The sequence below is a fragment of the Balaenoptera acutorostrata genome, chromosome 11 (genome assembly GCF_949987535.1).
Source record: "Balaenoptera acutorostrata chromosome 11, mBalAcu1.1, whole genome shotgun sequence".
In the NCBI taxonomy this organism is placed as follows: domain Eukaryota; kingdom Metazoa; phylum Chordata; class Mammalia; order Artiodactyla; family Balaenopteridae; genus Balaenoptera; species Balaenoptera acutorostrata.
Window position 1 is genome coordinate 47,818,293 of NC_080074.1, and position 23,615 is coordinate 47,841,907.

Sequence of the window (23,615 nt, forward strand, 5' to 3'; positions counted from 1 at the left end):
AAAAAGCAAGCCATAAAAGAATATATAGACTAAAAAAATCTAGATTTTTGTCATGCATATATACATGTTTAAAACTTGAAGGACAGACACTTAGAATGTTATTAACAATTACTCTTCGTGTTGGTATTATAGGCTATTTTTCTTTCTGGTATCTATATTTTTAATATTCATGGTGACTATGCCTTATTTTTGAATCTGAAAAAAGTTATTAAGGTAAGAATTTTAAGGGCTTGAGGAATGAAAAATGGTCCCAATGTAGGTGACCACTGACTTTGCATATGTAACACTGCTACTGACTCTTCATCACTAACCAACTTTCCTAACCTTGCCTTCTTCAAATGTTTATCAGCGTATGCCATATAGCTGCCACACAGCCATGTATGCATGGAGTGAAATAAGAATTATCACATGATCATTATTAATTACTATAATCATTCACATATTAAGTTATATGCCAGTTATTAGGCTAGAAATGTGCATATATTTTTGCTTCTTTATCTTTTAAAATGTGAACCAATCCTGTGAGTTTTATTATTACCCCCATTTGCAGATTAAGGAGTCTGTGGCTGAAAGAGCTTAGTGAAGTGCAGAGCATTGATTTAAACTCAGATTCCAAGGTCAATGCTCAAAGAACAATGTAACAAGTTCAATTTATTTTTTTTAATGATTGTTTTGATTTTTATTTTTTAAAATAATGAAAGAAGGGTATAGTAAATTTTGCCTCATGCTGTACATTTATAAAAGGTCAGATATCATTGTATGAATTAAAAAATATTTATTTAATCACTCAAAAGGGTCAGGAATGTTCTACCTAGTGAAACAGGTGCTTTCAAGTAGGGAAATCAATCATTTATCACACCAAAAATTTTCTCTACATTGTAAGATTTTTCTTTTTACTTTAGAGTGAAATTTGTTTTTCATCTTCCTGGGCCTGGGCCTGGTATCTTTTATACTTAATACATGTCTTCCCTACAGGATTTCCTTTGGGAAATTTTATTATAGATGGTCACAATACCTATTCATTTATTTCAGCTTCTAGAAATTAGTAATACTGCATTTATGTCACCATTTAACTTTCCAAGAGCTTTGAATTTGTCACAATTTAACTTAGCACTCCATATCCTCTTCTTTTTTTTTTTCTTTTTTTTTAATTTGCCCTCTCATCTGTCAAGAGATCCAGGATAGGGGTTAGCGCTATACATAATTTATTTGAAGGTAAAGAGATGGAAGGAAACAGCAAACCATTCATTAATTCCATTACCCTTAGAACTTAAAAATCATAGAATCTGGAGTTTTAAAGAACTGTGGAGGCCAGTCAATCTATACATAGTAAAGGAATTCCATCTCTGTATTTCGATGTTTTTCTTTTGTTATTCAAATGAGTTAGAACTTCTTTTTCTTTTTTCTTTTCTTTTTCTTTTGTCTTTATTAGAAATCTCCTAGAAAACTAAATATGTGGACAAATTTAATGAGCAAAACGAATTCAGAAAAATCAAGTAGGTGGGCAGGGGTCTTAAGCACACCTTTACAATCAAGCCAAGATTATCAGGTTTGTGATCATTATGATTTTAACACACAGGGAGGAAAGGTTGGCCTGAAGGTCTCAGACTCACAACATTTCAGATCTGGAGAGGACTTCAATATTAAACTTCTTTCTTCTCACCATGTAGGATTAGATGTGTATACTGAAAAAGACAGCTCTGAACAAATCATGCATATTTTTGACAGAACAAAAAAAAATTAAGACTGGAAAAGCTCTCAGAGAACTGTTCACCTTCATTCTGTACTAAATTCTTCTTATAATCTTTAGATGCATATTTTTCCATTCCCATTTCAAGTACTTCAAGATAAGCAGCTGCCACCATTTCCCACTGAAATGTAATTTCATAGTTCAGTAGTTTCAGAAGTACATCTTCCTGGACTCCAGGCAAAAGGATCACTGTTTCATTTTGTTCTCGTACTCCCATTTCCATTCTTTGTTGGGCACAAAATGAGGGGCCACGCTTGAAGTCTCACTGTTCTTGGTGGCCAAGGTACCGCAAAAAGAGCAGCCATATCTGAGGATTAGAGCCATGGTCACAATGCTGGAAACTGTAGCCTTTCTGCCTAAATCCAGCTTCTGAACTCCAGCATATTGCCCCAACTACCAGGAAAATAAATGCCTAGTTTCTGAGGTATTCCAGCACTCAACTGTTCTTGTATTTTTAGCTTGTATTTTCTTTTCACCCCTTGGTCATTAGGAGCAGCAAGGCAAAAACTGAACAATTTCAACAGATGTTTATATTCTCTTGCTGAAATGAATGTGTGGCCCTGGCCCATAATATTTATACATGTTTTCCTTTTTACTTAATTGTAATTAGCATGCTGTTTATTGCATTCCTTTTACCTTTCCTTAAGAATTTGCTTTTTCCTTCAATTGTTTGCATTGGTATCTTTTGAATTTCCTCCCTCTTATTTATTTTTTGGCATAAATAAAAATTGGTGCTACAGTGGGAGTGTGATAAAGCTTTTCATTATGTTCCCTTTTGTCCAACAGCAATCATAAGGTATAAAAAAACTCTAAACAGTTTGCCAGAGTTACGTAACAAAAAAAGAAGCAAAGTTTTTAATAAGACTTTGTGTTCTTAGTTTTCCGCGTTCAGTTTTTATTAAAGGTCCAGATCTCCTTCTGTTATTTTTGTTGATTTTTTTCTCTAAATCCTTTAGATTTTTTGTTCCCATCTCTTAATTTAAATTTTCTCTTAATTTCTTACATTTGCTTTGTCTTCTTTTTGAGACGTCTTTCTGATTCTAGCCTCACTTCTTACCATTTGGTTTATGGATACTATGGAGCAGAAGTACATTCTCTTAGTTCAGTAAAGTGGTATTTTCTCCTCCAGATCATTAGTCAGGGATAGCTAGTTAAAAACCTAATATTCCCATATTTATAAAACACATCCCTTCTCTAGATTGTTTAGTAAATTGTGTTAGAAACATGGATAACCTACTTGGGGAAGAAAAAAAAAAACCTAGTTTATTCTTACCTTTACCATACCCCCAAATAAATTATAAATTGATTAAAAGATTAAGTTTTTTTAAAAAATTCTAACCTTCCAGGAGAAGAATTTCTATGGATTTTAAAGCAATGCAAGAAACCACAAAAGAAAAGATTGATACCTTTTCCTTTTTAGTTTAATATTTAATTTGTAGAATTTAATGTGTTTGACTAAATGTAAATATACTTTTAAAAAATCCGTAGTATTTTAAGGCAACAATAAGATGTATATATGCAACAGGGTCTGAAAAATATCTTACTTATCATAGCAATCAATAATAAGTACATTAATGCCACAATATAAACATTAAGAAAGAGCATGAACAGACAATTCTCAAAAGTAATGAACAATAGTCATTTGAAAATGTGTTTATCCTCATCTGTAACCAAAGAAATAAAAATTAAAACAATAAATCACTGCCAGTACTGCCTATAAAACTGTGAAATTGAAACGTCAATTTAAATGTTAGTGACGTTTATGAGACTCTGAGTGGTTTTAATTTCTTTTTTGAAACTCCTAAGTTTTATTAATTAATTTATTTATTTACTTTTGGCTGCATTGGGTCTTCGTTGCTGTGAGCGGGCTTTCTCTAGTTGCAGCAAGCAGAGGCTACTCTTCGTTGCGGTGCACAGGCTTCTCATTGCGGTGGCTTCTCTTGTTGTGGAGCACGGGCTCTGGGCATGGGCTTCAATAGTTGTGGGACGCGGGCTCAGTAGTTGTGGCTCGCAGGCTCTAGAGCACAGGCTCAGTAGTTGTAGCGCACGGGCTTAGTTGGTCCGCGGCATGTGGGATTGTCCCTGAGCAGGGCTCGAATCCATGTCCCCTGCATTGGCAGGCGGATTCTTAACCACTGCACCACCAGGGAAGTCCCTGAAACTCCTAAGTTTAAAATTTTCTACAATGAACATGTGTTACTTTTATAACAGAAAAATTAATGCTTTAAAATATATGTGGATGTGTATTTAATCTCTTCTCTCCAACCCAAGACATGACTAAGAAGTGTACACCTTTTTAAGTGGATTCTACTGATTCTGTTTCCTAATTCCACTATATTTCAGTTAACCTAGATATTGGTTGTTCCTTGAAAATAAGAATTAACAAAAGCAGAGATTTTTCCAAGCTAATGACATCCTATGGTAATATTTCATGGCCAGGATAGAAGAGCCCTCATGATAAGGGCTGTTTTGTGGAAAGTGTTTTCTGTAAGGTCAACAGCCTGTACCAGTTTGACTCCATAATTAAACTTTAAGACATTGTCTGAGGTGTTGAGGTGAAGTGTTCTGGAATTGTTTAGGGTTCAGGGAAGATGGCTTTGCCATAATAAAAAGAAATTTTAAGAGAAAGAGGTTATCAAGAAGGATGTGTTTTCCTTTACTGACAAGCAATAGAATCTATCCATTGATTTCAAAACGTTAATCTCAGTATAAAGAATTTTCGAGTTTTTGTGAAGATCTCTTAAAATGGATCTCTTAGAGAAGTAGAAGGTGAGAGTTATATAGGACTTTATTCATTATGACCCAAATTTATTAGTAGCCAAGCATCTTATTTAAAAGCAGTTTACTTAAACTATCTGGTTAATCCTTGTAATAATCCTCTGAAGTAGGTACACTGAATTATTCATTTCACAAAAGAGGAGGAAATTGAGATGTAACAAGTCTAAATAGCCAGACCAAAGGTCTACCACAACGACATGAGAGAGGCAGGGTTTGAGCCCAGACAAGTATGCCTGTAAAGATTGAATTTGTACCTTGAATACTGCACTGTCTCCACATTATAATTCAGTAATCCTAAGTTTCCCCCCAACAACTGACCCCAGCTCTACATAGGGCACTGCACAGTCTAACATAATCTACCCACCTTACCCTTGCTTTTGGGTGGCAAAGCAGAAAGAGCTTGGGTTCTATGTTCTAACTTGGATTGAATCTTTATTCTGCTATCATGTTCCTATTAGTTATCTCTTCACCTGTGAAATGGGGGAAAATAATACCTCAGAGAGCTGCTCTGAAGATTGAGATACCATGTGTGAAAGTGCTTAGAACAGTGCTTGGCAAATAGTAGTTGTTGAATAAATAATATTCGTTTCCTTTCTTCCTTCCCTTGACAAACAAAAGTGGTTCTTCCTGACCAAGTCAGCTTGCATGAAAATGCTTCCATGGCTCTCAGTTTATCACAGAATCCTTAGAAAATTTACTCATAAGATCAAAAAGACCTTAGACAGGGATCCCAGAGGCTTTTAATCCTCCAGGTTTCGGCAGAGTATGCTGTGAGAAGCCAAAACAGAGGTTGATATAACTTGATGCTCTGAATTCTCTCTTTTCTGGATTCAGGCAGGCTTTTTATACTCTTGTCTCTATGACTCTTGCTTCTCTTTCAACTCTCCTACATAACCCTGCCCCCCGGTTCCAAAATACATTTTACACAACTAAACTCTAGCTCAAACTGCTGATATGAGATTTCTCAAAGATGCCTTATCATTTCCTGCTCCCACACTTTTTTTTTTTCTGCCAGACTCTCTCTCTGAAATAACCATCTACTCAAAATGTATCTTTTATCTTCAAGACCCAACTCAATTCATCCTCATTCATACATCTGCTCTGACCACTCTGGACGGAAGAGACCTCACTTTCTACTAAACCATTGTAGCACTGAGTATCCCTCAGTTCACAGGTTTGTACATACTTTTGTATTTTAGGGCTGAAAACGGACTGAATGGAATAGTGGTTTAAAATGGCATCTGATTAGCAGTCCCTTAAGCTGCTTCTCCCAGCTCCTTACTCAACTATCTATGTAACCAGCAAAAGTCAAATTCTCACAAATACACTAAAATCTAAGACCAATAGGCCAACTATTATCAGAATTAGGAAGGAATTTCTGCAATTTAAAGGCCAAAAGAACTGGATTGAGAAACTTTAAAAACCACTTTCCCATTAAAAATAGATTAAAATTCTTGGCCTGAAAGTAGAACCACCCTTTGCTCCTCCTCAGCTGTTTCCCCCCTACTCAGAAAGAAAGGAGCCCTGTCGGTCATCACCAGCAGCCACCAAAAAGAAAACATGGTGGGGGGCAACCATCCCTCTTATCAGGTAGGTGATATTTTATGGGGTGTCCAAAATGCTATCCCCTAATCCCTAGTACAGTGATTCAAAAGAGTTAAAAATAATAATAGAAACTAGAAAAAGATTTTCAGGAACATGTCAAGAAAAGAAAAAAAGCAGGTATGTCAATATTAATTTTTTTTAAGTCAGATGTGAGGGGTGGAGGGAGGATGAATTGGATGAAAGTGGTCAAAATGTACAAACTTTCAGTTATAAGATAAATATGTACTAGGGATGTAATGTACAACATGATGACTATGGTTAACACTGCTATGTGGTATACGGTATTTGAAAGTGTTAAGAGAGTAGTTCCTAAGAGTTCTTATCACAGGAAAAAACTTTGTTTTTGGTATCTATATGAGGTGATGAATGTTAACAGAACTTACTGCATGATCATTTTATAATATATGTAAGTTAAACCATTATGCTATACACCTTAAACTTAACACAATGCTGTACGTCAATTAGGTCTCGATAAAACTGGGAAGCAAACGTCAAATGTGAGGCCAAACATAAAATTAATGAGAAAGTATTTGATATTGATAAAATTTACAGTGAAGATATAATTATGAATCTCTTCAAATAACGTAATGGCTGAATATATAAAGTAAAAACTGTTAGAAATATAAGGAAAAATAACAAAAACAGTTACTGTGGAAGAATCACATACATATCTCAGGCTATGAGAAATACAGTAGGAAAAAAGTAAGGAAAAAAATAGATTGGAATAATATCTTTAATAATATATCATAATATAATATATAAGGTGCTATATATGTACATATATGCTTATATATGATATATAGAGATATATGTCAACAGGTACATAGATAGATAACCAAAGCAGCTGCCAGCAAAAGTATGTATGAAATATTTAGAACATTTTTTATAGTATTTGTCTCAAAGAAAGAATCAAGAAATTCCAGTAATTAGAAATCCATTCATTGATTTCCATGTACTCTTACTAGACATTAATAAGGACAATAAATGGGCAAACACTTATGTTACCATTGAGTTAAAGCAAGAATTGAAACTACAATTACAAACCATTTAGAAATTAACAAAGATGACAACATTATACATCAAACTGTAGAATGACACCAAAGCTACAACCAGAAGCAGATTCATAGGAGGAAAGAACTGATATGTTTTTGTTTACTGGATCTTTTGTTGTATGTTCTAACAATTTTGCATTTCTTAAAATTAAGCTGTAGCCACTTCAGTATTTCCTGAGGTAGTGTTCCATACATGTAAAATACCATTCAAAGGAAATAATATGCTGGGCCTAGCATCTTCTTGTATTCTCTCTACTCACATTTGTTTTGACCTGTATTTGCCAGTTCTCCGTTTCCTTGGGGCACCAGCCCGTTGGCACCATATTTGATCACCTGATGCTCACTTCAGGCCCCTTTAAATTTAACATTTAAGTACAATTTCTGACTTTGACCCTCAGCACATGCTATTTTATAGTTAATCCTTGGTTCCACACAGCCAATATTACTAGTAAGAGGCACTCACACCTTCTTTCAAGACACAAGGAGCCTTTATATGTTGGAAGAACACCACCTTGCCTCCCAACAAGAGGAGGGAAATCACAGAGGAAAAATCAATTGTAATTTAGTACGAGGGTCTGTGGTCTTTATGGCCCCTGGTAAGTTTATCACAGAATTAAATAAATGCATATATGCATATGCAATTACACACATATACCTACATATGCATTACGTACATACATAAATGGAGGATGAAAAAGCTATCTTTTTAGGGATAAATCAGAAGTTATAAAAAATATATACATTTTAAACTTTTAAGTTCTATTTCAATGACAATCATTTGAACTAAAATAAAAAGATTATTTTTCTCCTATGAGCTTCCTGTGTTCAATAAAATCATGAGTATGGTATATGGATGTCAGAAGAATTAGGGTGGATATAGAATTTATATACTGGACTCTCAGATATACAGATAAATAAGGTAGGTTTGCGTTACATCTCATTCCTCAATTCAAATGCTGTGTTTACTTTTCCTAAACTTTTCACTTAATTTATTAGCCATGTTATTACTTCTGTAGCAACTATACCCCTTAATAAACTATAGTGCATTTTCTCAATTCAGAGTTATTTCCAACAACAAAACTGTCAGTTTCTTAAGAAACTATGAGTAGTTGCTATAGTCAGTTATGGTACCATAAAAGAAGACATTGGGTCCTTATTTCTGTAATAGTTCTCACTGAATTATATGTACATGCAGAAAGACAAACTGATCTGCTCACAATAATTCATGCAGTATTTAAACCTAATAACATTTTTCTCCAATGTAGACGAGGGTCCAACGTATCTCTTACCCTGGACATGAGTAGCTTGGGGAATGTTGAACCCTTTGTGGCCACACCAACCCCACGGGAGAAGGTAGCAATGGAGTATCTGCAGTCAGCCAGCCGTATTCTCACAAGGTCACAGCTCAGGGACGTCGTGGCAAGTTCACATTTACTCCAAAGTGAATTCATGGTGAGCCTGCTATTTATGATTCACTCTTCAGTAGGTATTTTGATATACTAGGCACTAGAGGCACATTCTAAAACGACACTGTCTTCCACTCAGACAACTTACGGTAAAATGGTCACAGTTCAAAAGGTTAAGTGCAAGGATCTTAGATCCACCCTGCATCTCATCAACTATTGGTAAGTGTTCAAACTAGAATGTGAATTGAGGCAGAGTATATAAGGGCTGGCCAGGCAAAGTGGCAAGAGGGAGCTGAGCATTCCAGGATGAAGGAACAGCCTTGCTGTCACTGCTCGGGAAATTAAATTGTGCAGTTTGACAGGAGCATTGAAATTAAGGTGGGAAGTGACAGAAATTGAGTTTCAGATATAAAAGAAACCCAAGTCTTAATACATATTTAAGGGTTTGTACTTACCTTGTGTTTTAAAAAGATCACTATCTGCAGTAGAGTCAGCATTAGAAAGAGGTATTTTGGAGATTCTAGAGATAATCCTGTGGAGCTGTGATGGTGGTCAAAACTAAAATAGTAGCAGTGAAAATTTGAGAGGGTCTACAGGCACCTACAAGAAGTGGGCTTAATAAGCTAAGGCAGCCAAGAAAAATTCAGGGATGACACCCCCATTTTTAGACTTGAGCAACAGGGTGCATGTATTGTCATTTAATGAAATAAGGAACACAAGAGGAAGACCCAATGTGGGCTAAAAATGATGGTGAGTTTCATTCAGCTAAAAATGATGTTGACCCATCAGTGTTGCCTGTGATAATGCATGAACACACGTTTCAATCCAGAGAGCATGGAGACAGATTAGACCTTCTTAGGTCTAATTGTTGCCCAAGGGGAATATCCATTTTATAGAACCCCTTGCATCTTAAAGCAGTTGTACATTTAAGCCATAGCTGTTGGGTATAATAAGTTGATGACTTTAGGGTCAGTTCAGGTGTTTGCAACCACCCTAATGACGAAAGAGACAACAATAGGTTAGATCTATCAGCTTCATCAACTATTATTAAAATACAAGCATGTCGTTTTAAAAATTAGACTTCATAGCATGTCATCTCTTATGTATGAGAAAAGTGAGACCTGGGAGGAATAAAAGAACCAGTCAGTGATCACAGAAGTGGCCAAAGGTACACCTAGTATTCTTTTCTACAACCACAGATAGCTCTTTGTTCTATTAGATAAGCCCTTAACACAGTCTACTTCCCTGAGAGATGAGGCCAACAAGGAATGCCGAGGAGAGAGATAATGCTGGAAGATGACAAATTGTCAGTGTGTGTCAGAAAACAGGAAAGATCGGAGAGGAATAAAGATATTCATGGCTTTGCTAAAACAGACTAACTTGTTGGAAATTACCAAGCATGAACATGTGGTTTCTATTGAACATTCAACAATTTTGCTTATTTTGGTAACTTGGAACTGAGAACTTACAACATTTAGTTGGAGCAGAGAGTAGGAATAAATATCGTAAATACCTAAAATAATGCAAGCTTAGGAAACAATATTTTAAAAGTAAGCTACTCCTCTCAATGGACCGAGTCTTAAATTCACAGTGTAGTCAGGCTTTTCTTGAATTTTCAGATTGACTGAAAACAAGGACAATTTAAATAAATTTGTAGATAATTTCTTTCATTTCAATGAATATTAAGCTGTCAAGTTCTATTTTCTACAGGAGAAAGTGTAGACAACAAAAATATTATTTTGTGTGATCTAGGGACAAAAGGTATTTTAATGCACATTGACCTTATCTAAGCAATCCTTTGCAGAATTTTAAGTTAGAGAACATACTATTTTGTATAATCAACTCCTTAAATATTTGTTTAGACCCTTTTGAAAATGTTGACTTTTTGTTTCCTTTGTTCCAGTCAGCATCAGACACCCACCTTTTCTGTCTAACACACAGAGCGACTTCTGCTTTAATTGTTCCCTCCTCCATCATTTGACATATATTCTGACTTAATAAAAATATTTGTATTCTTGTTAAGTGCAAGAGGACAGTGCCTAAATGCCCTTCACTACAAATGTTTCATTTACAACCACAAATGGAACAGTACAATTATAAACCACTTTTTAATCCAAAAAAATGCATCATATCGTCATCACTTAAATCAGCAAAAATGCCCTTTATATTTACCATTTGGGGAGGAAGGTTTTCATAATCCTAAAAGAGTCACAATTAATGTTAAAAGAGAATCTATCATAATAAAATTTTTGGTACTGAATCTACACAAAGATAGGAAGAAATCTGAATACATTGTTTAAGAAAAAGCAGTTTTTCAGCTGCCTGTTTATGTATTTCCAGCAATTATGTCAGAACAGGATTCTTAAAACCTAACCAAAGTTTTCTATGTCTCTTTAAGAACTACATATCAAATAATACTTTCTAACACACAAAGCCGTTTCTTGGAGTCAGCTTGTCAGGGTGCAGCTGATGTGTTTATGAAGGGAAGGGTGTTGGTCAACCAGAGGTGGTAGTCTGTTGTTTCATAAATGACTTTGAAGTCCAGTAGAGCTCTGGATCAGATGGCCCCCCGTGAAGATTTTCTTTGTGACAGCATTAAATACAGTATTTGATATCATTTATTTTTGCAGGAAATACCAATGAACTTTGTGGATCCCAAAGAAATTGACATTCCATGTCATGGAACTAAAAACCGCTATAAGACCATTTTGCCAAGTAAGTTTCTTGAATTAAATAGTTTTTGTTGTAAAGCGCAAGCCTTCCGCATCCACCCCTACCTCACCATTTCCCATCCTCACAACTTCCATATACACACCAAATTTGGAATTGCAAACACATCTCAAGACTAATAATCATTTAAGTGGAATTCCCTGGCGATCCAGTGGTTAGGACTCTGTGCTTTCACTGCCAGGGCCCGGGTTCAATCCCTGGTCAGAGAACTAAGATCCCGCAAGTGGTGCGGCCAAAAAAAAAAAGACTAATAATCATTAAAGTGGTCTAAGATTAATAACTTTATCTTGTATTACTCTTATTATAATGGTCTGCTCGTAATTTCAGTAGACACATGGTTCTAAAACTTTACTGTGGCACACATTATGGTCAATTGACTTTCACTAAGGGTGTCAAACAATTCAGTGGGGAAAGGCTAGTCTTTTCAGTAAGTGTTGCTGAAACAACTGGGTAGCCACATGCAAAAAAACTGAAGTTGGACCCTGCCCCACACAGCATACAAAAATTAATTCAAAATGGATCAGAGGCCTAACTGTAAGAACTAAAACTATAAAACTTTTCACATAAAACAGATGTAAATCTCATGACCTTGAATTAGTCAATGATTTCTTAGATATGACACCAAAAGTATAAGCAACAAAAGAAAAAAATAGGTAAATTGAACTTGAAGAAAATTTCAAAGTTTTGTGCTTGAAGGACACCATCAAGAAACTAAAAAGATGCCAATGACACAAAATGGGAGAAAATATTTATAAATTATACATCTAATAAAAGACTTGTATCTATAATATATAAAGAACTCTTTTTTTTTTTTTTTTTTATGGCTGTGTTGGGTCTTCGTTTCTGTGCAAGGGCTTTCTTCTAGTTGTGGCAAGCAGGGGCCACTCTTCATTGCGGTGCGCTCTCACTATCGCGGCCTCTCTTGTTGCGGAGCACAGGCTCCAGACGAGCAGGCTCAGTAATTGTGGCTCACGGGCCCAGCTGCTCCGCGGCATGTGGGATCCTCCCAGACCAGGGCTCGAACCCGTGTACCCTGCATTGGCAGGCAGATTCTCAACCACTGCGCCACCAGGGAAGCCCAATATATAACTCAATTATAAAAAGACAAATAGCCCAATTTTAAAGTAAGCAAGGGACTTGAATAGACATTTCTCCATAAAAGATATATAAATGGCCAATGAGCATATGAAAAGATACTCAACACAATTAGGCATCAGGGAAATCAAAACCACAGTGAGATAACACTTCATAACCACGTGATTATAGTAAAAAAGACAATAGAAAGTGTTGGCAAGGATGTAGAGAAATTGGAACCTTCATACTTTGATGGTAGGGATGTAATATGGTACAGCTACTGAGGAAACAGTCTGGTAGTTCCTCAAAAGGTAAAATCTAAAGTTACTATATGACTCAGACTTTCTACTCCTACGTATATGCACAAGAGAAATAAAAACATGTATCCACACAAAAGCTGTACACAAATATTTGTAACAGTATTATCTGTAATAGCCCAAAGAGTAGAAATAACCACAATATCCATCAACTGATGAATGGATAAATAAAATGTAGTATATTCACACAACATAATATTATTCAGCAATAAAAAATAATGAGGTACCGGACTTCCCTGGTGGCACAGTGGTTAAGAATCCACCTGCCACAGGAATAAAGATGCAGATGTAGAGAATGGACTTGAGGACATGGGGAGGGGGAAGGGTAAGCTGGGACGAAGTGAGAGAGTGGCATGGACATATACACACTACCAAATGTAAAATAGATAGCTAGTGAGAAGTAGCCACATAGCACAGGGAGATCAGCTCGGTGCTTTGTGACCCCCTAGAGGGGTGGGATAGGGAGGGTGGGAGGGAGACGCAAGAAGGAGGGGATATGGGGATATATGTATATGTATAGCCGATTCACTTTGTTATAAAGCAGAAACTAACACACCATTGTAAAGCAATTATACTCCAATAAAGATGCTAAAAAAAAAAAAAAAAAGAATCCTCCTGCCAATGCAGAGGACACGGGTTTGAGCCCTGGTCCGGGAAGATCTCACACACCGCGGAGCAACTAAGCCCGTGAGCCACAACTACTGAGCCTGCACTCTAGAGCCACAAATACTGAGCCCTCGTGCCACAACTACTGAAGCCCAAGTGCCTAGAGCCCATGCTCCACAACAAGAGAAGCCACCGCAAAGAGAAGCCCGCGCACCACAACGAAGAGTAGACCCGGTTGCCATAACTAGAGAAAGCCCGCGTGCAGCAATGAAGACCCAACGCGGCCAAAAAATAAATAAAATTAATTAATTATTTATTTATTTAAAAAAGTAATGTACTGATGCATGCTACGACATGGATGAACCTTGAACACATTATGCTAAGTGAAAGAAGCCATCACAAACGAACTCATACTGCATAATGCCATTTATATGAAGTGTCCAGTTAGGCAAATCTGTAGAGATAGAAACTACAGTTGTTGCCTAGTGGTGAGAGGCATGAGAAATGACTACTAAAGGGTATGAGTTTATTTGGGAGATAATTAAAATGTCATCCTTGCTAGAAACATTCTATATACTATCTTGTATCCTTACAGAAGAGTCTAGTAGCTATAGGGCTGCCTCCAGAGCCAATCTGCTGGGGTTCATATCCAGCTGCACCACTTACTGTATGGCCGTGGGTAAATTCCTTAACTTCATCTGTGGAATGGGAGTAGTAGTAGCCACCTCACAGGGTTGTTGCAGAGCCCAGTGTTTTGCACATGATAAAGTGCTCAATGTTAGCTATTCTCATCATAACTCAGAAAGATATTACTGTTCCTTTCTTACAGAGGAGGAAAGTGAGGCTTATAGATATTAAAGAAGCAAGATTCAAATCCAAACATGTCTGCCCCCGTGCTTTCCACCACTGATAGTTGCACAACTCTGTGGATTAAACAAATAAAAATAAATTATGTGATGGCACATTTTAAATGAGTGAATTGTATGGTATATGAATTATATCTCAAAAAAGCTGTTACCAAAAGATTTCATTGTGCATAACAATCACCTAGAGTCCTTGTTAAAAATCCAGTCCTGTGCCCTACCCTGGGGATTCTGTTTAAGTGGGTTCTGTTGGGCCCAGGAATCTGTACTTCTAGCAAACACCCAGGTGATTCTGATACAGGTGATAGCAGGACCACACTTTGAGAAACACTGTTTAGACTATGTTAAAACTAAATTTAACTCCATGAAATTTATCGATGTCAAGCAGTGAGCTAGATGCCCGGAACCCAGTAAGGAATAAGGAGCAGCATATAAGATCAAGGAGGTCACAGACCAGAAGGGAGACATGTAAACGAGTAATTATGTTCACTGTAAGAGCCTGAATAGAGATCTTGCCTAACCGGTGTAGGAGGACTGAGTAATTAATTCTGCCTAGAAAGGCAAAAATACTTTGGAGAAGAAACAATATTGTCAATCACTAAACAAACAGATATAGTTGGGATTTTGGCAAAAATCCATAAACATCTCAAGGCAATAGCTCTGGAAAGATGGAGCCATGAATATTTGTTTTAGAGTATTGACATTGAAATAGTAGAGTCTTCATAATTCAGTTCATTAATTCACTCATAAAACACCAAATTCTTCATATTTATAGTAATAGAGCAAGAATTACTGTTAATAGTATTCTTGGGCTTCCCCTTCTGTTGGAGTTGGAAACACATTGTAATAGTTACTCCACTGTAACATATTTTTAATTGGTCTGTATAGTTAAACCTGTTTACCTAAGATATAGTCACTGTTGAAAGATATTTTATAACTATAATTGGCTGAAGGGGATGAAAGTGCTGTGTGTTACAACTGGTCTCTCTGTCTCTCTGTCTCTCTGTCTCTCTCTCCGCCCCCCGCCCCCCGACTCTCTCTCTCAGGACTTTTCATCTGAAATTTACCAAACATAAGTAATTAGGGCATATACATGTATTGCAAGTATTATACTTAACCACCTAATCTCAGAAGGATTTGGAAATTATTAGGACTATTTTAAAGTTCAGCCTTCTCTGTTTCCTGCCAGATGCTATCAGACAACTGCTTCACAGTCCTGTGTCAGCTTTTCCATTCCCAGAACTGGGTGGGTCGCTTGAACCAGGGCACCTGTGCTGACAACTGATGTTGCAAATGACAGATTTTCTGTTGAAAATGTCTGTAGCCTGAATACCCCACCCACCCCCTGTTGCACAGAATATAATCTAGTAAATATAGCTTGGACAAGCCACATCATTGGCTGGAAAATCGTCAGAAAAGACTGGAATGAATATGAAAAGCTGCTCTTTATGGTTTATTTTAGACTGTAATATGGGGTAAATTTGAAACATCACATAAAATAATAATCTTAAAATGATTAATATTTTAAATATTATAATTGCTTTTATTGTTTTAACCTACAATAAACTCTCAAGTTTAAAAGCTTCCAGCTTGTACATATTAGTGAGGTTGTATAATTTGGAGGATGTTTTGCAGCAGAAATATGGATGGCCAAGAACCAATTAAATTGTAGCTTTTTTTCTAAGGGCAGTGTCAGCCTGGCTCAGAACATTCCTAAGTGGTAGATCAAAGTGCTTAGGTCAAGTTTATATCAAATTACTTTACAATATAAACAAATATTTGTGATAAAAATTTATCTATGTCCTAAACACAAGAGCAATGGGAAAAAACTGATCATATATCAATGTGAAATTATTTGTACAACAAAGAAGCATAACAAGAAATTTTATGTATATTTTTTTTCCATGCAGCCAATTTATTTATACAACTATAAAACAATATAAATCAAATTTAAAAACCCTATTTACTCTGACCATCATTTTATATTTAAAAATTTAAAGTCTAGTAATGTTTCCTACTCACATTATGTTTTCCGTTTCACTATATAAAGTGCCGAGAACAGAGTAAATATGCAAATAAGTGAACCACTCATTAAAGCAACAAGTTGTGTGACTCAGCAAAATATTGGAGTTTAGACTTGATTTCCTATCCTGGCGAAAACATTTACAATTTATGGCAAGCTACTTAATCTTTCTGTGCCATCCTTTCTTTGTCCCTAAAAATAGTAATAGTAATACTACCCTGTAAGGCTATTGAAAGAATCAAATAAATATATGAAAAATGGCTAGGAAAGTTCCAACTAATAGTAAACCCGCAGCTAATGTTAGTTTCTCCGTTCCTTCTCTACCTAACTGAATCCATCATTAACCCCAGAAACAATTCCAGAAAATAAGAACACTAACCTTGGAGAGAAACGTTTACAGTTTCAAAAACAGTATTGAAGAGCCCTCTTTTCTCTTATAATGTTCACATGCATGTTAAAAAGTGAATTTCACATAATCTATCACTGCATTGCCAAATTCAGCACTGTCCACTAAAACTCTCTACAATGATGGAAATATTCTGTATCTCCAATGTGATAGCCATTAGCTGCATGTGGCAATGAGCACTTGAAGTATAGCTAGTGCACCCAAGGAACTGACTTTTAAATTTTATTGTATTTTAATTAACTTAAATTTACCTACATGTGGCTAGTGGCTACCATAATGGACAATGCAGGCCTAGAGTCTTCTCTCTCTTCCAACAAATTTGAAGATGATTCCCAATCACCTTGAAGGTATGGCCAGTCCCTGCTTTCCTTCCATTTCCCATTTATCTTAAATTCATCTCTGAAAACTATCCTATTCCTCTCATTCCTGCCTTTGCCCATCACTGAGAGGGATACACTTTTCCCTCATCTAATAGCTTCTTCTCTGACTTCAAACCTTAAACACATGTCTTCCTGGAGAGGAAATCTTCAACCCAGTATAACCTTTGACAAAATCTGATATGATTCCAATCAAAATATAAGGATCCCGGGACCATTTTGTCTGTTAAAAAGAAGACTTAAGATTGCCAGGGGGTATTTTAAAGAGATCAAAATGGGGAAATTTCATGTGTTCTATACACCAAAACTTTATGTGTTCAATAATTTGTTGAGAGGAAAAAAGAAATAAGAAGGAGGGAAGAAGGTAGAGGAGAGGAAGGGAAAGAAGGGAGGGAGGAAGGGAGGAAAGGGATCTAAGGAGGAAGGGAGGGGAAAAAGGAATGAAAGAGGAAGAAAGCAAAGGAAGGAAAGAAGGAAATGCTGAATAAAAAGGGAAGAGCAGAAGACAGGGAGGAAAAGTGATCAGTGCTCAATGTAATATTTGTAATTATTATTGATACTGCCCAGATGAATCATAAATGGTATGCTAAGCATTTAACATATAATTCAGAAATACCAATTCTGAAAAAAGTTATCATAGTGAATTTGACTAATATGTAGACTTAAAATGCATCAGATGAATAAAATTATAACAATAAAGGCAAAAATAATAACAAATGATGATGATGACAAAATTTTGTTTTTTTAATCCTTGACATTTTTATTAGACTAAACAACACTAAAAAGGCTTTGGTTGGAACCAAATTAATTTTCCCCTACTCCATCATATGTTGTATTCTTGTTTTTGTTTTAATATTTGGAAATCTCTAAATACTTGAAAATACTATAAATTACCAATTTTCAACATAAACTTAATTAAGCTTGACAGGACACCTGTTTCTAAGCAATTTTTGGGTTGAGTTCCCAGTAAATCATATATATCGTAGGCATTATAAAAACTGAAGGAAGTGGGCCTCTTTTCAAGTCTGAGTGGTTTAGGGCGTTTGTGGAAACTTTTAATAATCAGTGGATAGTGAAAAGTAATGGAAGTTTTCCTGTCCCCTTTGCTATGAAAAGAAAAAAATTGAAAAAAGCATTGTTTTAACTCTTTCTGATAGAAATTAATTCTGATATTAAACACTCTCTGAGCCACATACCAAATAGAAATCACAAAGGATACAAACGTTAATTAAAGACAGCCCTTGCTCTCAAGGGGCTCATCACAAACCATTGAGGGCAAGCAAACATTTAAGCACTTACAATACAAGATGTTAAATACTAAAATAAAACTCAGGCAGCCTGAGCAAAGAAGGGAATGCCTAATTCCACCAGGAAGACAAGGGAGGGCTTCAGAAAGGAGGTATTTCTTGAACTGAGCCCTGAAAAATGAGGAAGACTTTACCATGCAGAGGCGGCAGGGAAACAATACATGCAAAAGCATAGAATCTGCAAGAACGTGGAGTATTTGAGAGATTTCCCTGGGCCCATATGACTAGAGCATGTACACGTAGAAAAGTGATTATTGATAAGGCTGTGGGAAAAGATAAAGACTTGTTGGACCCACTAAGGAGATTTCATCCCCTAGATCTGCACTGTCCAGTAGAGCAACCAGTAGCCACATATGGCTAAGTAAATTTAAATGAATTAAAATTAAATAAAATTAAAACTTTAGTTCCTCAGTTTGTACTAGCCACATTTCAAGTGCTCAGTAGCCAACGTGGCTAGTGGTCACAATTTTGGGCAACACAGATAAGGAACATTTCCATTATCACAGAAAGTTCTATTGGGCAATGCTGCTCTGGACTGCCCAAGTTGTCAATAAGTATTCATAATAAAATGAATGCAGTGGACAAATAAGTTTATAAATAATACCTTCTTGGAAATTCACAGAGTATATTAGCATAATATAGACCCTGAGAAATTCTGCAGTGAAAAGATTCTTGTTCAAGTTTGTTGAATTCAGTGTTTTCCATATTTATTTGATTACTGAACCCCCTTTTTAAGGATGATCTAATTTACAAGTTATATGACCTAATTCTATATGTTATAAAAGAAATGATTTACAGATAACAGTTTGGGAAATACTGCTGTGGACAATTAGGAACCATGTATGGCATTTAGGCAAGGGAATGATGTAATCAGATTTTATTTTACAGAGACTGCCTTGCCAGCTATGAGAAGGATGGATGGGTAAAGAACAAGATTGAAGGCAGTTAGACCAGATGGGATGCTCAGGTCCTAGCCTAAGAAGAAAGCCTTGGGAAGAGGGAGGCAAGATAAATCCTGGAGAGTTTCAGGAAACAGAACGGACAGAACATGAATATGGAGGGTCAAGTCCAACTAGTTTTCAAACATGGACTCAGGAGCTGTGGTAGCACACCCAACATAGAATAACACAGGGCTATCAGGAGCACATGATCATGTGGAGTTTCACAAAGCTGTAGTATATCCAGAAGGAAATGAAAAATTTTAAAATGTGGTCTATAAGTGAGGAGAGTAGTTTGGTGTAAGATATATATTTGGGAGTCTCCAGGATATGGGTACAAAGTCATGGGGATGAGTCAATCAGCCAACAAGGCAGTGTCAAGTGAGCATAGAAGAGGGTCAAGTTGAATCCTAGAATCAGCAACATTAAAGGAGGCAGACGAGGGACTTCCCTGGCGGTCCAGTGGTTAGGACTCCACGCTTCCACTGTAGGGGACACAGGTTCGATCCCTGGCTGGGGAATTAAGATCCCATATGCCGTGCAGTGCAGCCAATAAATAAATAAATATATATATATAAATAAACTAAAGGAGGCAGAAGAAATAAGCAAAAGATTGAAAAGAGACCATCGAATAGGTAGCAGGAAACCCAGAATGCTGTGAGGCAGCATCCAAGGGAAGAGAAAACTCCATAAAAAGATATATGATCTACAGTTTTTTAATTCTACACAGAGGACATGAAAAAGTAAATACCACCATGGGCTCATTGGGTTTAGTAGCAAAAGTGTCAGCAGCGGCAAGAGCAGTGTCTGCATAAGACTAGGGTTAGGATAGATTGGAGTGTACGCAAGAAGGAATGAAGTGTAGATGAGGAGGTGGGCAAAACACACACTCAGACTTTACCTGTCGGGAGAAGAGGAGCAACAGAACAATTGCTAGAGAGGAATGCATAGAACTGACTTCTTACAAAATGGAAGGGGCCATTTAAATCAATGCAATAGACATTTACTGAATGTCTATTACATATATATAAGCACTGTGCTAGACACCAGGTCTTATACAGATCATGAAAAATCCCCACCCTGGCCTTCAAGAGGCTCAGAGTATAACCGGGTTAAAGAAATCGTAAAGGGATTATTTACGTAAATGTTGGTAAAAATCACTACCGTGGTTCACAAAGAGCCTTTCAACTCTTCTTGATGGAAAGTGATTTTAGAATTTAATACTATAATAATCTATCCGATATCAGATATTTGTGATGTCAGTGAACAAACACATGGTAACTAAAGACAGCTTCTTCCAAGTAGTGAGAGGAGATTTGGACTGGACCAAGTGTTTGCTGTTGCGGAGGACAGAAGAGAGACTTGAGTAGGGAGATATGGTGCAAATTCCAAATGCAAAGAATAAGAAAAGGAGCGTAAATGAGAAATGGGGTCAAGAATCAGAAACCCACCAAAAATGGCATAAAGTAGAAACTCATCATCTTGGGCTTATGGATGAGATCTGTGTCAGGACAAGGGGTCAAGATGGTCTCAAATGTCCCTCAATAAACATGGATCAAGGACAGACACACATATTTTGGAGATTAATCCTTTGTCAGTTGCTTCGTTTGCAAATATACAGCAGAAACTAACACACCACTGTAAAGCAATTATACTCCAATAAAGATGTTAAAAAAAAAAAAGAGAGACAGACACACAGCCATACCAACAAAAAACATTGACACATGCCAGATGGTCAGTATATAAGTGTGCTATGTACTGGTTATTGGTGTTCCAAGAAACTTAAAAGAGTAAATCTGGTTAACACAGTCTTTCTTGTTTTCTTCATTAGATCCCCTCAGCAGAGTATGTTTAAGACCAAAAAATGTAACTAATTCTTTGAGCACCTACATTAATGCTAATTATATTAGGGTAAGTAAATAAACCTAAATTTCTTTCTGATGAGCATGTCAATTTACTATTTGGAATTGTTAGTTTTATTTTATCTTTCCTCCTCAGAATAGATTAATTTTGATTTAAGTTGGTTACTAGCAAGTTTGTTGCTTTTTTTTTTTTTTTTTGCATGCTTGGTCATAATCAACATTGGTAGTGGGTCATTTATAGTAAGTCTTCCTTTCCTGTGTGTCTGTGGCTATAGTGCTCCCTCTGAGGTGCTCTGGGGAGGACTGAGCTTTAGAAACCTCAGTACCGTATGCTGTGCCTGACTTGCTGGGAGAACAACCCCAAGAATTGTGGTGCTAGAATCAATAAAGCTGCAAAAGTCTGTGTTGCTTTTGGATTATCAGAGCTATTTTGTTTTGAAGATCTTTCACCTAAACTTTCAGTGTAAGGCATGAACTTCAAAGCCAACATTTTTGTCTCCTTTCTCAAACTAGGGCTACAGTGGCAAAGAGAAAGCGTTCATCGCCACGCAGGGCCCCATGATCAACACCGTGAATGATTTCTGGCAGATGGTTTGGCAGGAAGACAGTCCCGTGATTGTTATGATCACAAAACTCAAGGAAAAAAATGAGGTATGACCTTTACCTAAGTATGGAATATTATATTTTTTCTGTTGCTATAGAAGAGAGATTGTTTAAGGAAAATTGCCATATACTTAATAACAGATTTAAGATGGAAACATTAAGACATTTAAAGGCTAGGCCACTTTATGCTTCCAAAAAAATGGATATTGGTGTTCTATGAATGGCGACTTTCTTTCAGTTAAATCAATGTACTTGGCATACATGGATCACATTTGTACCCATGTATCTCTGTAAGGAAATGAGGGGCCATGAATTATCACTCTGATTTATAGGCAGGGAAATAAAAAATTGTTCATTTACATCCCAAGCAATTTTTGAGCACCTACTAAGTGAGATACTATTTTAGTTGCTGGCAATATATTAGTGAACAACCACAAAGATTCCTGCCCTTGGTAGAGTTTAACTTTCTAGTTGGGGAGATACAGACAAAAAACAACAAACATAATTTCATAAAACTATAGCATATTAGAAGGGAAGAAAGGTAGAGCAGCATAAGGGGACTGAGTGTCTGAGCTGTAAGAAGGAGTAAGAGGAGAAGAGCAAGCTGCAGGGTTACACGGGGTGGGTGGGAGAAGCCTCACTGAGAAAGTGAGATTTGAAGAAAGATTTGAAGTTAACAAAAACCAAGCAACTTTCTCAATATTTTCATAAAAAGAAATTCAAGAAAGAGACAAAATTAGATTCCACATCCATACTAGTAATCTTTTCTAAGGATCTAGCTTACACAATATACATTCTGTATTTTGCATCATAAAAATAAAGTTGTGTAATTCCCAAAGGGTGCTTTCCTAGGCACTGCTTACATTTCATGGCATGTTTTTTTTTTTTTTAGCATCTCATGGCATCTTATTGAGATAATTTCCAGTCTGATTTTAGTCAGCATTTGTGATTATTTTCTTGTCAAAATTACTATACCAGGGCCTCACCATGACAATCAGAATTTAAGAAAACTGAACTTTCCTTTCTACTGCTTTGGTGAGTCATAACCTTTGATTATACTATAACCCTGCTGCTAATCAAGAAAATTCAGGCTCACAAACAGCAATTTAAAGTTTTTTAAAGTTTGTTGTTTTCTTCCATTTTTGCTGCACTAGATAAAGGATCTTTTTCTGAAATTTATCCTGGAAAAAAAGTACATTTTTTGGCCAGTAGATGAAGTTTTATACTACATTAACTATATGCTTACTAAATAAATGCATTTCTATGAATCTTATATGAAAGCCTGAGGTGGCATAATAAAAATAACCCCTAATATTCTCAGGTGTTTCACCCACTATCAATCTGTCAACATAATAAACTACTGAATTCCTGCACAGTTGTTTAATATCTGTGACAATTTACCTTCAAGGTAGGAAAAAATTCTTCAAGTTTTAAAGGTGTACTCTCTGTATATATACACCCATACATACATACATAGAACTTATGTAATATGGCAGACTAGATAATCTGAAAAACCAGTCATACTGGGTGAAATATGATACAGCATGTGTAGCAGAGCTTGGGAGGAAAAAGGTAAATCAGTCAAAAATTGAATAAAAGGCATAAAACCAGAGAATTACAGGTTACTTGTGTTTTAATGACAATATAAGAACTGGAGACAAAGCCTTGGGCTTGCAGGAACCAGGACTTGGAACTGAGACCTTCCATGAAGTGAACACCTGCAAGCGCTAGGCCTTCAGTGAAAGGGTGAACCACAAAAATAAACCTACCTACCAAAATAGGATTATAAGAGGAAATGAATCCAGCGAAGTCTGGCCTTCTCGTGGGATCAGTAAAGAGGTACTCTTGAGTATTCAGAATTCAAAACCTAGGAAACACCAAGTGTTAAGTGATTAATATACATTAGTGATTCTTTTAT

At 36.3% G+C, this 23,615-nt stretch overlaps 1 protein-coding gene across 3 annotated transcripts in view; it reads left to right on the forward strand.

Annotated features, from left to right (window-relative positions):
• Positions 1-23,615, forward strand: part of PTPRR (protein tyrosine phosphatase receptor type R) — a 297,821-nt gene that overhangs the window by 242,726 nt on the left and 31,480 nt on the right. For 2 of the 3 annotated variants that reach the window (XM_057557387.1, XM_007195019.2), the window contains 5 exons: positions 5,595-5,702; positions 8,451-8,637; positions 11,222-11,306; positions 21,064-21,143; positions 21,608-21,745. In XM_057557387.1, the coding sequence (XP_057413370.1) occupies positions 5,595-5,702; positions 8,451-8,637; positions 11,222-11,306; positions 21,064-21,143; positions 21,608-21,745 (598 nt within the window). The remainder of the gene's footprint in view (positions 1-5,594; positions 5,703-8,450; positions 8,638-11,221; positions 11,307-21,063; positions 21,144-21,607; positions 21,746-23,615) is intronic. The other variant, XM_057557388.1, reaches the window with a different exon arrangement.